Source organism: Berghia stephanieae, chromosome 2 (genome assembly GCF_034508935.2).
Source record: "Berghia stephanieae isolate SIO BIC M18660-M18661 chromosome 2, UCSD_Bste_1.3, whole genome shotgun sequence".
Lineage (NCBI taxonomy): Eukaryota > Metazoa > Mollusca > Gastropoda > Nudibranchia > Aeolidiidae > Berghia > Berghia stephanieae.
The window spans coordinates 62,218,561-62,233,560 of record NC_088361.1 but is presented as its reverse complement, the minus strand read 5'-3'; the positions used below and the strand labels follow the sequence as shown (position 1 = coordinate 62,233,560).

General features: G+C 38.1%; 1 protein-coding gene across 11 annotated transcripts in view; it reads right to left on the bottom strand.

Annotated features, from left to right (window-relative positions):
- Window positions 1–15,000, bottom strand: part of LOC144965293 (furin-like protease kpc-1) — a 157,915-nt gene that overhangs the window by 131,572 nt on the left and 11,343 nt on the right. For all 11 annotated transcript variants that reach the window (XM_078900494.1, XM_078900496.1, XM_078900486.1 and 8 more), the window contains exons 2-3: window positions 14,096–14,194; window positions 2,076–2,168 (exon numbers count right to left, since the gene is read on the bottom strand). In XM_078900494.1, the coding sequence (XP_078756620.1) occupies window positions 2,076–2,168; window positions 14,096–14,194 (192 nt within the window). The remainder of the gene's footprint in view (window positions 1–2,075; window positions 2,169–14,095; window positions 14,195–15,000) is intronic.

The window sequence follows — 15,000 nt, the reverse complement described above, 5'->3', positions numbered from 1 at the left end:
GAGGGAGGAATGGTGGTTGCGTGTCTGTGTCAATGCAAGCGTGTGTGTATAAATGTGTGAAAAAGAAAGTGTGTGTGTGTGTATGTGGTGTGTGAGGGATAGATAAATAATGCCGAAAAAGAGCATGGCACGTGTGATAGGCGTGAGAGAGAGAGAGAGAGAGAGAGAGAGAGAGAGAGAGAGAGAGAGAGAGAGAGAGGCGGGGGGGGGGGGGGGGGGGGGTGCGAGTACAAGAGACGCTAACGGAATACTAATAGCTACAACTCCAAATGAGCGATAGATATAGTGGATGGATAGTACAGAGAGAGAGAGAGAGAGAGAGAGAGAGAGAGAGGGGGGGGGGGGGGGGGGTTATTTGGGTAGATGGGAGAAGAACATGGCCGAGTAAATCGATGGCAAATGTTTTGGCACCAAAAATATAATCTGTGCCCAAAATAATTATGTCTGAGAGGTCGAAACGAAAGCGGACGTCGAGTCTTTAAGTGTGGTGGGGCCTCCTGTCCTGCAACGTGTTGCCTACTTGGAAATGCATCGAATCGACAAAATCTATCATCGTCTTCTGCTAACACGATGCGAGCATCCGTGAATTCGATTGCTCGTCTTGGTCACCTCCCGTTTTTATGGGAATGGAGGAGAGGGTGAAAGTGCAATTTTGCCTCGAGATAACACGAGATATATAAAATAACGTCTGAATGTATGGCACGGGTCACAAGAAAATGATACAAAAACAACAAGTGTACCATAATATATATTCGCCTCCTTATACAAATACTCAGAATTGAGTCGACTTCGAGTAACATTCAAATTCAGATCTATATTATTCAATCTGATATAGCGATAGAGGGCTAATAGATAAATATCTAAAATAAATATATAGATAAATAAATAATCAGGTAAATAAATAAACAAATAAATATTTTTAATAAATAAAACCCCGCACAGCATTCACTTTCGCCTCGGTCTAAACACAGACACATTGTAAAGTCCATAATTTTATTTTTATTGACTGACAGTGTGAGAGCTCTATAAAACGGAAAATAAAGTGACGAGATGAAGTGAGACTGAAAAACTTCAAAAACAATCTAAAGGGGAAGGCAGGCGAGTGGTTTAATTATAATCGGCATAGTGTGACTAGATATTCCTTTTTCTTTAATGTCTAATCTCGGAAAAAAACTATTATCCCCCCCCCCCCCCCCCCCCCCCCCCCCCCCCCCCAACACACACACACACAAAAACCCCAAGAAAACAACACGAAATAAATAAATAAATAAATAAATAAATAAATAGAAGAAATTTATTTAAATTACATAATAACAAAATAATAATAATAATAATAATAATAATAATAATAATAATAATAATAATAATAATAATAATAATAATAATAATAATAATAATAATAATAATAATAATAAAAATAATATAATAAAAATAATAATAATAATAATATAATAATAATAATAATAATAATAATAATAATAATAATAATAATAATAATAATAATAATAATAACAATTATAATAATAATAATAATAATAATAATAATAATAATAATAATAATAATAATAATAATAATAATAATAATAATAATTTTTAAGGCGACCCCCTCCCCCTTACCGCTTGTCCTTCCTGTAGTTGAATCTAACATAAAAGATATGTTGTGTTAATACATTACTTAATCAGAAATATAAACCGTTTCTAACAATACTTTCTGTACTTTATTTAACTCTTAGAATACAAATTGTAGCATTAAACCCACGTAACTATTATAACCAAGTATCAATCTTTATTTTTAGTAAGAAACCTAAACACAATTCATGAGAGAGGGGCGCAAACATAAGTGAAGTTTTGTTGGGGTTTTTTGTATTTTTGTTTTTGTTTTTTAATGCAAGCTTATTAACGAAAGCTGATAAGGTAGTTGAGCGGAAAATAAAACAAGGAGCATAAACACTGATCACAAAGGACAAAATCTAAAGCTAAATGAATAACAAAAACAGGGGGGTGGGAGGGGGGAGGAAAGAGGAGGGGGGGGGGAGGGGGGAGGAAGGAGGAGGGGGGGGGGGGGATTAACTTACCAGGTACCACATCAAAGGCCATTTCGGATCGTTGAAGTGATAAGCAGCCCTCTTTCTACGTACTTTAGCCACTTGTTGTTCTACCCATAATACCTGTGGGGAAGAGGGGAAAATGTTACTAATTATGATGATGATGATGATGATGATGACGACGACGATGATGATGATGATGATGATGATGATGATGATGATGATGATGATGATGATGATGATGATGATGATGATGATGATAAACAATATAATAGAATCAAAATAAAATAAAAACCCCATTCATTCAACCATACAGGATTCTTATCTTTCCTTGATATCTCAAGAAAAGACCCAAGATAACCTAGACGTCAGACGTAGTGCAGCGCCCAAAGTGAGCAACCTGGGCTAAGTTTCTACTCAAGGGAGAAAAAAATAAATAGCATGCCGAAACGGGGGATCAAACTCGGGTCTCCCGAGTGGAAATGCAATGCCTTAACCACTCGGTCACATAGTCCCCATAAAGAGAAAATAGAAGATTGATTTAAAATATACGCTTCTTAATAAGTAATAAACAAAAATGATTACAACAGCTTCAAAAATTAATAAAATACCTCACACGGAACGTTTCGGGCTCAAAACCCTTCTTCATCCAGCAATAAAAAACAATAAAGACATAAATACATTACTAAATTCCAGAAAGACGACAGAGAAATTCTGTAGGTCAAATAGTAATGTATGTAGGTCTTTATTTTTTGTTGTTGTTCGCTGAAGAAGGGTTTTGAGCGCGAAACGTTCTGTGATGGGTATTTCGTTCTTTTATGAAGCTGTTATATTCACTTTTGTTTATTACGTTTTATAGTCCACAGCTTCTAGCAGCTTAGTAACGCTTCTTATTATTACACTACAAGAATAATACAGAACATATTGTACTATTCATCAAAAGGGCTTAATCAAGCGTACAGGTTTATTATATGCATTAATCATGGGCAGCACTAGTAATTATGACTTTTATCTACTTGAGAATCGTTTAAAGAAATAAGAATTGCTAGTTCTTTCGTATCCTCTGCCAAGTACCCGATACATGCTTTGTGTCATCTTCTCATAAATATCAAATATTATACAAAACCAAGGCAGGCTGGTGAATAAGAGTCGATGTGAAGGAATCCATTAAGAGATCGATTAACCGTGAATTCCCATGAATTGTGTGGCTATGTGGTCTTGTGATACGACTCGCGCTTTAGGAGCGGAAGGTCCTGGGTTCGAGCCTCGCTCGGCGCATAGTTGAGTCCTTGGAAAAGACTGTTTACTCACATTCTCTCACCGTACTCAGGTGGCCGTTAACAGCGTTGTCTTTGTCAGAAAATCGCCTAACAGGCGTCATGTCTCGTCTGTATGTTACGTGTTGTTGTTAGTCAGGGACCCTTTGTAAAGCGCCTTGAGCACATTTAGTGGATAGTGCGCTATGTAAAAACTCATATTTCTTTTTATTTCTTTTTGCCCGACAAAGGATTCCATGTTTTATACACGGTGGCTTCCAACAGCCCGTTTTCAACCATTGTTTTTTACGCAGAAGATTCATTTTCATGTTTTAACGAAGCTAACAACATTGTGGAGAGTTTGTTTTATTCTTTTTTTTTTTTTCTTTTTTTTTGGGGGGGGGGGGGGGGGGGGGTGTCTTTATTCCTTTTATTATTTTTGTTTTCAAAAAGCCTTGCCGGAATGATAGACCTCATTAACACACAAAGACACACACACACGCGCGCGCGCGCGCGCGAGCACATAAAGACAAAACATTCAATTCGAAATAATCAATTATTATTTCATTTATTTCGTTTCATCAATAATAAATTCCATCAATAATAATATAAGTGGTCCTGGTCCCAAAGCGTTTTATCGCCGCACAGATGCCAGATAACTTTACCTTGGCCCGCGGAGGTCGGAGGTATTATATTATTTGAAGGCGTTTAATTGAATAATTTTGTTTTAATTGTGGTTAAAATTGAAATGTAGTTACACACAAACACACACACACACACACACACACACACACGAACAACACAGAAAACATTATCTTATTCATTACAATAGCTAACTCCAGCGTACGTGTTTATACACCAATTATGGACAACGCTAGTAATTAGGACTTTCTATCTGCTTGAGAATCGTTTAAAGGAATACGAATTGCTAGTTATTTCGTATCCTCTGCCAAGTACGCGATACACGCTGTGTGTCTTCTTCTCATATAAATATCAAATATTATACAAAACCAAGACAGGCTGGTGCATATCAATACACAAGAGTCGATGTGAAGGAATCCATTAAGAGATCGATTAACCATGAATTCTCCGACAAAGGATTCTGTGTTTTATGCACGGTGGCTTCCAACAGCCCGTTTTCAACCATTGTTTTTACGCGGAAGATTCATTTTCATGTTTTAATGAAACAAACAACATTGTGGAGAGTTTTCATCAATTATGCAAAGGCACCGAGACGTCTAACACAATAAAGCGATGTTTAATGCTCATAATGTATGATTGAAATAAAATTGCCACTTTTATCTTTTTTTAAATGTGTTTTGGGCTTTTTCCTTGGAGGGGGGTCCTCTTTTTATTGGAGGGGGGGGGGGGGTTGATGTTTTGGTTTTCCTCAAAAAGCATTGCCGTTTGGATAAACCCAATTAACACACAAACAAAAAACAAGCACACACACACACACACATATATATATATATATATATATATATATATATATATATATATATATATATATATATATATATATTCGTTCGTCGATCGCTGTAGGTTGGGAACTTAATCCTTACCGTTAACATTCCCCTTTTCACAGTTTTTTTTTTTCGAGACAGAACTTGGTTTAAAACGATACGACGCCTGATACTAAATAAATAGATAAATAAACATGTCCTTGTTGAAATGGTTATTGTAGTAATTGTGTGCTGGAAAAAGAAAAAGAATTCTGCACCATCCGGTTCGTGAACGTGAAAAAATGATATATGAAAAAAAACCTCAAAAAAGGCCCGGAAACAAAAACAAAAAAAAAATCAGAGATGGAAAGAAAAAAAAAGAAAAAAAAAAAGGAGGCCAAAGAAGAAAAGAAAAAGATAATTTAAAAAGAGAAGAAAAATGAATAAAGAAAAAAAAAAAACTTGAATTCGAACTTTAGAATTTGAGATTTAATATCAAATTACTCCCATCTTCCTTTCATAAATAACTTTTCAACCAACACAAGAAAAACAATAAATAAAAATTATTCTGAAGACTGTTCAAACAGCACGAAAAATAAAATATATCTACGTAGTCAGTATCATTAGTCACTGTTGAGAGACATCGATTGAACACATACATTATTCAATCAATGTGAACTATTCATTCCGTGCCAACACACTACGAGGTAATTCCATATTTCACGCCCACTCCATTTAAATAGAAAAGAAAAGAAAAAGAAAATTTACTATCAATCGAATTAAAAATGGCATTATTGCCTCACGACTCTGTGAGCGAGTCTGAGAGTGAGTAAAGTATAAGCTAGTCATTCGCGTTATGCGTCAGTCAGAGGGCACTTATAGTCTTACTCGTCACAGCAAATCCTTATCATGACTCACTTTCTGTCACGACGACGACAACGCCGATATCGGTGTCCAGGAATGATAAAACCGTCTGTCAACAATTACAAAATAACACCAGCAGCTTAGTCATGACCAAATGTGAAATCAATTTTTAAAAATTCAAATGACTATTTCACTAAATTTTAAATTCAATTTCCAGCAGCTGCAGAATTCATATTTTTTTTTTCTTCCAGCACACAATTAGTACAATAACCATTTCAACAAGGACAAGTTTATTAATGACTATTTAGTTAGTATAAGGCGTCGCATCGATTTAAACCAAGTTCTGTCTCGAAAAAGAAAACTGTGAAAAGGGGAATATTAGCGGTAACGATTACGTTCTCAACCTAGAGCGATCGACGAACGACGTGGAAAGAAAGGAAAATTGTCTAACACTCGGGATACAGATCTTCGCTTCCCCCATGCCGTACAGTGATCGCTGTAGGTTGGAAACGTAATCGTTAACTTGCTATTGAGCATAGCTCGTGGAAAATCCAAGAACATTACACTAAATTTGCTACACTTGTGTGTGTGTGTGGGGGGGGGGGGGGGGAAGAGAGAGAGTAGAGAGAGAGAGAGAGAGAGAGAGAGAGAGAGAGAGAGAGAGAGAGAGAGAGAGAGAATATATTTTCTCCAAGAATTACTTCATGAAATAACGGCATGACATTAATCAGCCACCGCAACAACCATCCGGTTTTACTTTGAGAAAATAAATAAATTTAAAACGAAACAAAGCAAAAAGTAAATGAATAAAAGAAAATAACAATAAGAAAAAAGAAAAAGAAAAGTTCATCTGTACGCTATTTATCGACCGAAGAGTTCATTCGCCACATAATAAATAAAGTCACGTTTCGACTTTCTAACTTTAGCTCCTGAGTTGAACTTTGATTTAAATTAAGGCTGGTGGAATCTATAGCAGCTATTCTTGTCGGCCTTGTCTCTTTCATCTCGGCATGTTTAGTGTCTTAAAAAAAAGGAAGAAAAAGGAAAGAAAAGAAAAGAAAACCAAAATGACACAATCTAAACCAGAGCTATTTTGTTTCAATGTTTTCGATGGAAATATTGATAATGAGTTAGGATAGATGAATGCTTCATGTTATGTAATTACTTTCACTCCTTCAGCTTTGCTTGAAACATTGATAAATTGGATTGGAAATCAATGTCGACCTTTCATTTGCTTTTCTTTTCTATCTTTCTCTTTCAATTGACTTACTGGTAATTCTTTTCAGCTGTTGATGTGGATTCCGTTACATGCGATATAGTTGAGTATAATTCTGTAATTTTGACTTTATTACTGCCGAGTTGTCATTACCATAATCATCAGCGTTGCTATCACGATCGCATCGCCAATATTAGCATGATTATCATCGCCATGCTCAGTCAATCAATCAACTTTGTCGTCATAAGGATGATTGATTGGCATTACTACCACCACCACCACCACCGCCACCACCACCACCACTATCATCATCATCATCATCATCATCATCATCATCATCATCATCATCATCATCATCATCATCCTCATCATCCAAATAAGAACATTGAGGTTAAAAAACTGTAATATCAATATTTTTCTACTTACTCTCACGTGAAAACATACAGGATTGCGATAAAAAAAAATCGAATTTCATTTTACAATGACCAGCACCAGCTCCACCTTCATCATGATCATCAACATCATCAAAACAATCACAATCGCCACCATAACCAATATTATCTAATAGAAAAAACAAACAGCATTAACATTTATTTACCACTAGCATCGTTATGGAACCCATGGGCCACATCATTCCCATACATGATGATCGATAATGCCAGAATTATTCATTGATTGACTGACATATACCCCCCCCCCCCCTCCTCTCCCCCAACCCTAGCCCCCATCTCCTTTCCAGAAATCACCATTATTCTCTTCCTTTATACCTATTAAAAGCCCCATCCACCCATTAATTCACCCGCCTATCCTTCTATTCCCCAATCCGGCATCCATCCATCCATCCATCCGACCACATTCCTTTATCCAACATCCATGAAAAAGCTTCAATATTTCCGTGGTCGATTCACACACAATACATCCCTATTATCGGCAATGTTGCGAGAATACACAATAATAATAGTAACCAAATAAAGTAGGGATACGACACGTCACTTCGTTACCGTTAAGCACGAAAAAGAAAAAGTCAAAATCTCAATAAGGATTATTTATTTAGATTAACTTTTCCTTCTCTTTGCAATCGTCAGTCTCAAACATCGACTGATTTAAAACTTAACTAAAGACGTATATCTAATATCTTTTAACCGGTCATGCTCCAGTCGTTTCACGCTTTGAGCACGTTTAGTGGATATTGCGCTATATTGAAGCTCAAGCTTTGTTTCTTTTGTTTTCGTATTTTTCCCCCACGATGCCTCAATAATTTCCCCCAGAGGGTCAAATGGAAAAAAGAATCCCATTTCATAAGTCAAAATTGTGTGAGACGATCTTTTTGTACTCGCACTCACACAGAGGTGGGGCTTAATTTGTAAAGTCTTTATTGTGAAACAACGTGACAAATTATGTCAGCAAACACGCACACATACATGTGTATACACACACACACACACACACACACACATCGGACATATATACAAACAGACTGTATCTTCACAAGGCAAATTTCAGGGAAAATTTGCCATCAGATACAATTTCAGAGAAAATTTCGCGGAGAGGCAAAAATCACGACTTACAGAGAGGCAAGAAGAGCAGTTCTGTAATATGACATCCAATGATCGAAAAATGATTTTCGCGGAATTCCGTGGATCCGAGGAGGAATCCCACCCTTGCTCACAACAATTTCCGTAAGCTTATTCCCTGGAATCCAGAAATATCTGGAAATCAAGGACAATCACCACCAAAACAAAGCTACGTCTCTTCAAAACAAATGTTCTATCTATTCTCCTTTATGGGCCTGAATTATGAAAACTGATAGGCACCACCTCCAACAAACAAAGAGGAAAAGGGGGGAATGGATCCGAGTGCCATTCCCAGGATAGCCCTTAGATGGATCCCCAGTGATCGAGAAGAAGGGGCCGCCCGCTGGATACCTGGGGGAGGGCATCGAAAAAGAGAAATGAAAGCTAGCGGTTGGTCTTGGGGACATATGACGAAAATGGCCACCAGCCAAGAAAGATGGCTATGTGCTAGTAGTATCGAATGGCTACACCTCTATTTTGAATCTTTTAATCCATTCTTCAAATTCTTTTCCTGCCTTATAGGCTGTCTCGTAGCCTCCTGATAGGCTTGTCACTGGGCAGTGGATGACGATGTGGTCCATTGTCTCAGGGCCTCCTTGGCAAAGACGGCATACATCTGATTCTCTCAGATTCCATCTATGCATGTTAGCTGCGGTTCTGCCATGTCCTGTCAAAATGCGGTTGGAGGTGACCCAGCATTTTCGGCTATTGCAGAGAAAGCCATGTGTTCTTTCTGTTGGGTCGGGTATGATGTCGCCTCCTCTGGGGCTGTCTTGGTTCCACATCGACATCCATTCTCTTTCACGTTGAAATGTTGTCTTGAAGTTTTAAAAGGTTTCCTTGATTTCAGTCTTGACGTTGTTGGGGCTTCTTCTAGGACCTCCTTCAATGGGACCCTGTCAGTGACCTCCTCAATTTTGGCATGTATTCTTTGGTTTAATTCTTGTCTTCTGATACCAGGCGGTGCTATGCCACTTAGTGTTGGGAGCCGTTGGGGTTGACTTGAGGCATCCTGTTATGACCCTCATTGATTCTCTTAGCTTGACATCAATCAGTTTGGCATGTGGGCTCCTCATCCAGACTGGAGCGCAGTATTCTCCCACGCTATAGCAAAGTGCCAAAGCAGATGTTCTAAGTACTTGTTGTGAGGCTCCCCAATTAGTACTTGCCAGTTTCCTCAGGATACAGTTTCTTTTTGAGATCTTGTTTGCGTTTCCTTCGATATGTTTGCGGTAGTTTAATTGTCTGTCCAACGTGACACCTAGGTATTTTGGGTTGTGGTCTGAGGGCAGTCTGGCATTTCCAGCTATGATGTTGATTTCTTTTTTGGCCTCTCTGTTGTTGAGATGAAATGTGGTAGATACTGATTTGTAGGTATTCATTCTGAGATACCATTTGTCAAAAAAGATTTTTAGTTGTGTCGTGTCTTCACAGAGCTTTTTCAATTTCTTTCCAGTTGTTTGATTGGTAGGCCAACGCCCAGTTATCCGCATAGGCAAGTTTTAGTGATTGGCTGCTTGGCATGTCGCTGATATATACGTTGAAAAGTGTTGGTGCTAATACTGAGCCTTGTGGGACTCCATTTTTTATCTTTCTTGTTTTGCTTTTGTCTCCCCGCAGCATAACATGGAATTGTCTTGTGCCAATAAATCATGGTTGATAGCAGCTTCAGAGTCTTTCTGCAAGGAATCATTTTTGCCAGCTTTAACATTAATCCACAGGTCCAAACGGTGTCATAAGCAGCTGATAGGTCAATCAGGACTGCACATGTCTTCTTTTTTTGTTCAAAGCCTGACTCAATGTAGGAGATCAAGGCGAGGACCTGTTCTGTCGTTCCTCTTTGTGGTCAGAAGCCTGCCTGTTGGGGCGGTATATGTGGGTCAATGTATGGGGTGATTCGTTCCAGTATGATTCTTTCTAAGAGTTTGTATAGGCAACATAGGAGGGATATTGGTCTGTAACGGGATGGTTCAAAGGGTGGTTTGCCTGGTTTTAGAATAGCAATTACTTTTGCATGCTTCCATGTTTGTGGGCATGTTCCCTTTTCCAAAATGTCTGTCATGGCATTTGCCAGCCAGTTAATTGCCTTTGGTCCAAAGTGTGTGATCATATCGGGGTAGATTCCATCTATTCCTGCAGCCTTACCATTTTTATTTCTGCAGCCTTACCATTTTTTATTTTCTTTATTGATTCAATCATTTCTTCTGATGTTATTGGGGCAGTGAGAAACATGCCTTGTTCAGGTAAAGTTTTAAGAGTGCTCTGATATTCTTTTCTTATTCCTTTTTCAAATTGCTGATTTGGTGTATGATATCCTCTTTGCTTGATTTCTTTTGCGATTTCATCAGCAGTAATTTGTGATGCTGTTTTTGTATGGTGAGATTCAGAATTTAGCTTTTTGATGGTTTGCCATGCATGACGACTGGATCGACTGAGGTCAAGGTTTTCCAATACTTCGATCCATCTTTCTTTTCGGTTTTCATGAAGTGAATTTAGCAGTTCATCTGCTATCTGTTGGTCATTTGTCTATTCATATTCTTTCAGAAGTTGTTTGCTCTGTTCATTCCAACATGGAATGTACTGCTTACGGAAGCCTCTTGGGATGGTTTTCTTTGCGGCCTTATGTGCTGATCAAGCACCAAGAGGATAAGTAAGTATATCCTGAGTCGAGTGAAAGTGGTCTTCTTATCACACAGGATACGAATAATTATCTGTGTTCAATCTATCAGTTCCTACTAAATGAAGGTATCGTATACGATGTCGAACAATAATAGGCAGCAACCAAATCTACCGTCAAATTAATATGCCTTTATATTAGTAAGTAATCTATTTAATGTTTGTTTATCCTCAATCATATAATAATGTTGGTTTAGTTAATTAGCAATTGTTTTGATTTGTGTTAAATTGTATTGGCAAACTGAATAAAAAAACAAACTGAATATATTCTTGAACAATTCCTATGAGCAGCAAAAACTACTTGTTTGATTACATAGATACTCTCTCTCTCTCTCTCTCTCTCTCTCTCTCTCTCTCTCTCTCTCTCTCTCTCTCTCACACACACACACACACACACACGAGCGGAATAAGAACAATAAAAAAGTTGTTTTCATAACACGACGTGCACAATGCACTAAAACTTAATAAGCCTTCTTACTGATACACATAGGCGTGCGCAGGAACATCGGGGAACATTCTATCCATGGTAATATTCAACTTGAATCAATAATTCATGTCTGGCACATCGGAGTTTTTATCCTCGTTCCATTCAATAAACCCACGGCCACCACAATCAACAAGGACCTTACACGATCATCCTTATTCATAGCCTTAATCTACCCGCACAGCCAATTAACTCTATCCATCCATTTGTTCTTTCTTTCAATCCATCCATCCATGTTTCGATGGAAAGACCCATCTTTATCTATATGTCTATCTTGAAATTTTATATAGCGCAATATCCACAAAACGTGCTCTAAGCACTTTTTACAATGGGGTCCCTAGCCAACAGCATCACTTAACATGGAGGACGAAACATGACGCCTGTTAGGCGAGATTACAAATTTTTCCGATAGAGCCAAAGCTGTTAACGGCCAGGTGCTCATTTTACACCTGAGTACTGCGAGAAAGTGTGAGTAGAAAGCCTTTTCCTTGGACTCAACTAAGCGCCGCTCAGAGCGAGTACCATACCACTAGACCACATAGTGGCAAGCTAGCTGGTTAGTTCCCTTCATATAACAAACTATACATATATCTAGTTCTTTTCCTATAACAATGTTTAACTATTCAATTTTGCTCTAACCCTAGCTGTGATCGAGCATAAAGCTAATTAGTCAAATGTAGTTCCCTTTTTATGGAGGAGAAAAAGTCTCTCTCTTTATTATACTCTTTACAAAATATCTCGTATGCAAATATGTACACTCCTATTAACAGAATGTGTGCGCTTGAATGGGAGTTTAAGGAGGTCTCTCTCTCTCTCTCTATCTCTTTCTCTCTCTCTCTCTCTCTCTCTCTCTCTCTCTCTCTCTCTCTCTCTCTCTCCATTCACCATTTCCGCTATACCGTCTCATCAATGCCTTGGATGAACACACCTTCCCCTATGAGGAAACTCGAACTTAACACAAGGACAGGGTTCAACTAACCCATCAACCTGAGCCATTAAAAAAATTCTACTAATCGATTAACTAATTCATTCATTCAATCCACCCATTCGCCTAATTAACAATCCATCCACCCATTTACCCACCCACCCACCCATCAATCCATACCTCCCTTCATACATCCCCATTAGACATTTTCCGACCCAAAGAGGCAAGCCATCTTTTGCTACACACCATTTTATCGATCCCCTTTCGAAACAAACACAACAAGGAACAGCTCCTGAACTGGCAGCAAACAGCTACCATTACCCTACCCCTGGGTCTCGCTCATTCAATGAGGATGTAGGGAGTGAGCTTTGTACAAAGATAAGGTTCACGCGAACCAAATTAACAGTAACAGGAGTAGGATATAAGTGTGGAATAGAAGATCTATTCAGAAAGGGAAGTCAAAACGATCACTGAGTTGAGGAACAAGATGAGATATTGATAATATGGAATGGATGTTTGCTAAAATTGGACATTTTCATATGTTTGTGTGTGTGTGTGTGTGTGTGTGTGTGTGTGCGTGTGTGTGTGTGTGTGTGTTTGAGGGAGGAGTGAAATGATGGAGGATGATGGTAGTAACGATGATTTATTTGTTTTGTTTTCGAGGGTTTTACCGCGCTTGCAACACATTAAGGTCATATCAGCGTCGGTAAAAAGGAAGAAAATGGGATAGACCGTCTAGTAAAAAGTTCAAGAATAACAATTAAAGCACCCAAGAAAAAGTAAAACAAAGGGGAATTGATTCAAATAGGAGAAAAAAATTAATACAATTACAATGCATAACAGAGAGATGATTTACAAGACAAAAAATATAATCTCCCAAAGTTCTAACTATTTGACGGTTTCCCTCCCAGTCAGGGTATCCGGCCAGGGCCAGGAAAAAACCAAGTAATCTCATTCCAAGACAAAGACAGAAAGCATGTTGTGTGTGTGTGTGTGTGTGTGTGTGTGTGTGTGTGTGTGTGTGTGTGTGTGTTTGAGGGAGGAGTGAAATGATGGAGGATGATGGTAGTAACGATGATTTATTTGTTTTGTTTTCGAGGGTTTTACCGCGCTTGCAACACATTAAGGTCATATCAGCGTCGGTAAAAAGGAAGAAAATGGGATAGACCGTCTGGTAAAAAGTTCAAGAATAACAATTAAAGCACCCAAGAAAAAGTAAAACAAAGGGAATTGATTCAAATAGGAGAAAAAAATTAATACAATCACAATGCATAACAGAGAGATGATTTACAAGACAAAAAATATAATCTCCCAAAGTTCTAACTATTTGACGGTTTCCCTCCCAGTCAGGGTATCCGGCCAGGGCCAGGAAAAAACCAAGTAATCTCATTCCAAGACAAAGACAGAAAGCATGTTGGAAAACAGATGTAGGGGGATAGAAGACACAGTAAGTACCTCCTGTCCTCTATGGAACCCCACCCAGGTGATAACGCTAATGATGATGATGATGATGATGATGACGACGAGGAAGAGGAGGAGGAGGTTGAGGTGGAGGAGGATGAAGGTATAGTTAGTCTTAAAAACATTTTTTAAAAAGCTATTTGTCTTACCTCGTTGTCACTTGCTAAAGGTTTGTGGTAGTATGTGCTAGCAAAAGTCGACCGCTTAGCAACTTTTCTGTGTTGAAAATGGTAATAGTCCGGCATAATCTGGAAAAAGAAAAAAAAATGTGATTAGATTGATACATCGGATCGGAAAGATGGAGAACAACAAAAACAATGCCTGCTGAACTCCTGTGCGAAACAGATCTATAGCATAAAACGCTTCGGAAGCCAGCATCTAGCATCACACGCCAGGCAATCCTATGGAATCCTCAGGGGAAACCACAGACTATGGGGGAAACTAGAGAGGAGAAGGCCAAGAAAAATCTGGAGCCGGAACACAGAGGCTTAAACTAAAAGAGATGGGGACAGCATAGAAAGATGTGGAAAGGGCATCCCAAAATTGTGCCCGGTGGAGGCGTGTCGTTGACGGCCTATCCTATGCTCTTGGAGGAGTGAAAGGCCTAAGTAAGTAAGTTTGCCAGATGCCATAATGAAGTGCTTCATTATTCTGTTATCGTACTCAAAATGGAAGTCATATATTTCAAAATCATAAAACTCATCTACGAAAAACACCTCCAAATCGCCACAGTCATCTTTTTACATACACATAAAGGATAAATCACGCACTTTAAACAACCGTATGAAACGTCAAATAAGCAATATGGACAAAACTAACTCATATACATAATATCAAAATATCAAAATAATTGAGTGAATGTTGTGGTTCGCTTCATAGTAATAACATGCACTTGTCGTTTCCAATGAGAAAACAATAATAATAATAATAATAATAATAATAATAATAATAATAATAATAATAATAATAATAATAAAAGAAGAAGAAGAAGAAGAAGAAGAAGAAGAAGAAGAAGAAGAAGAAGAAGAAAAGAAGAAGAAGAAAACAACAACAA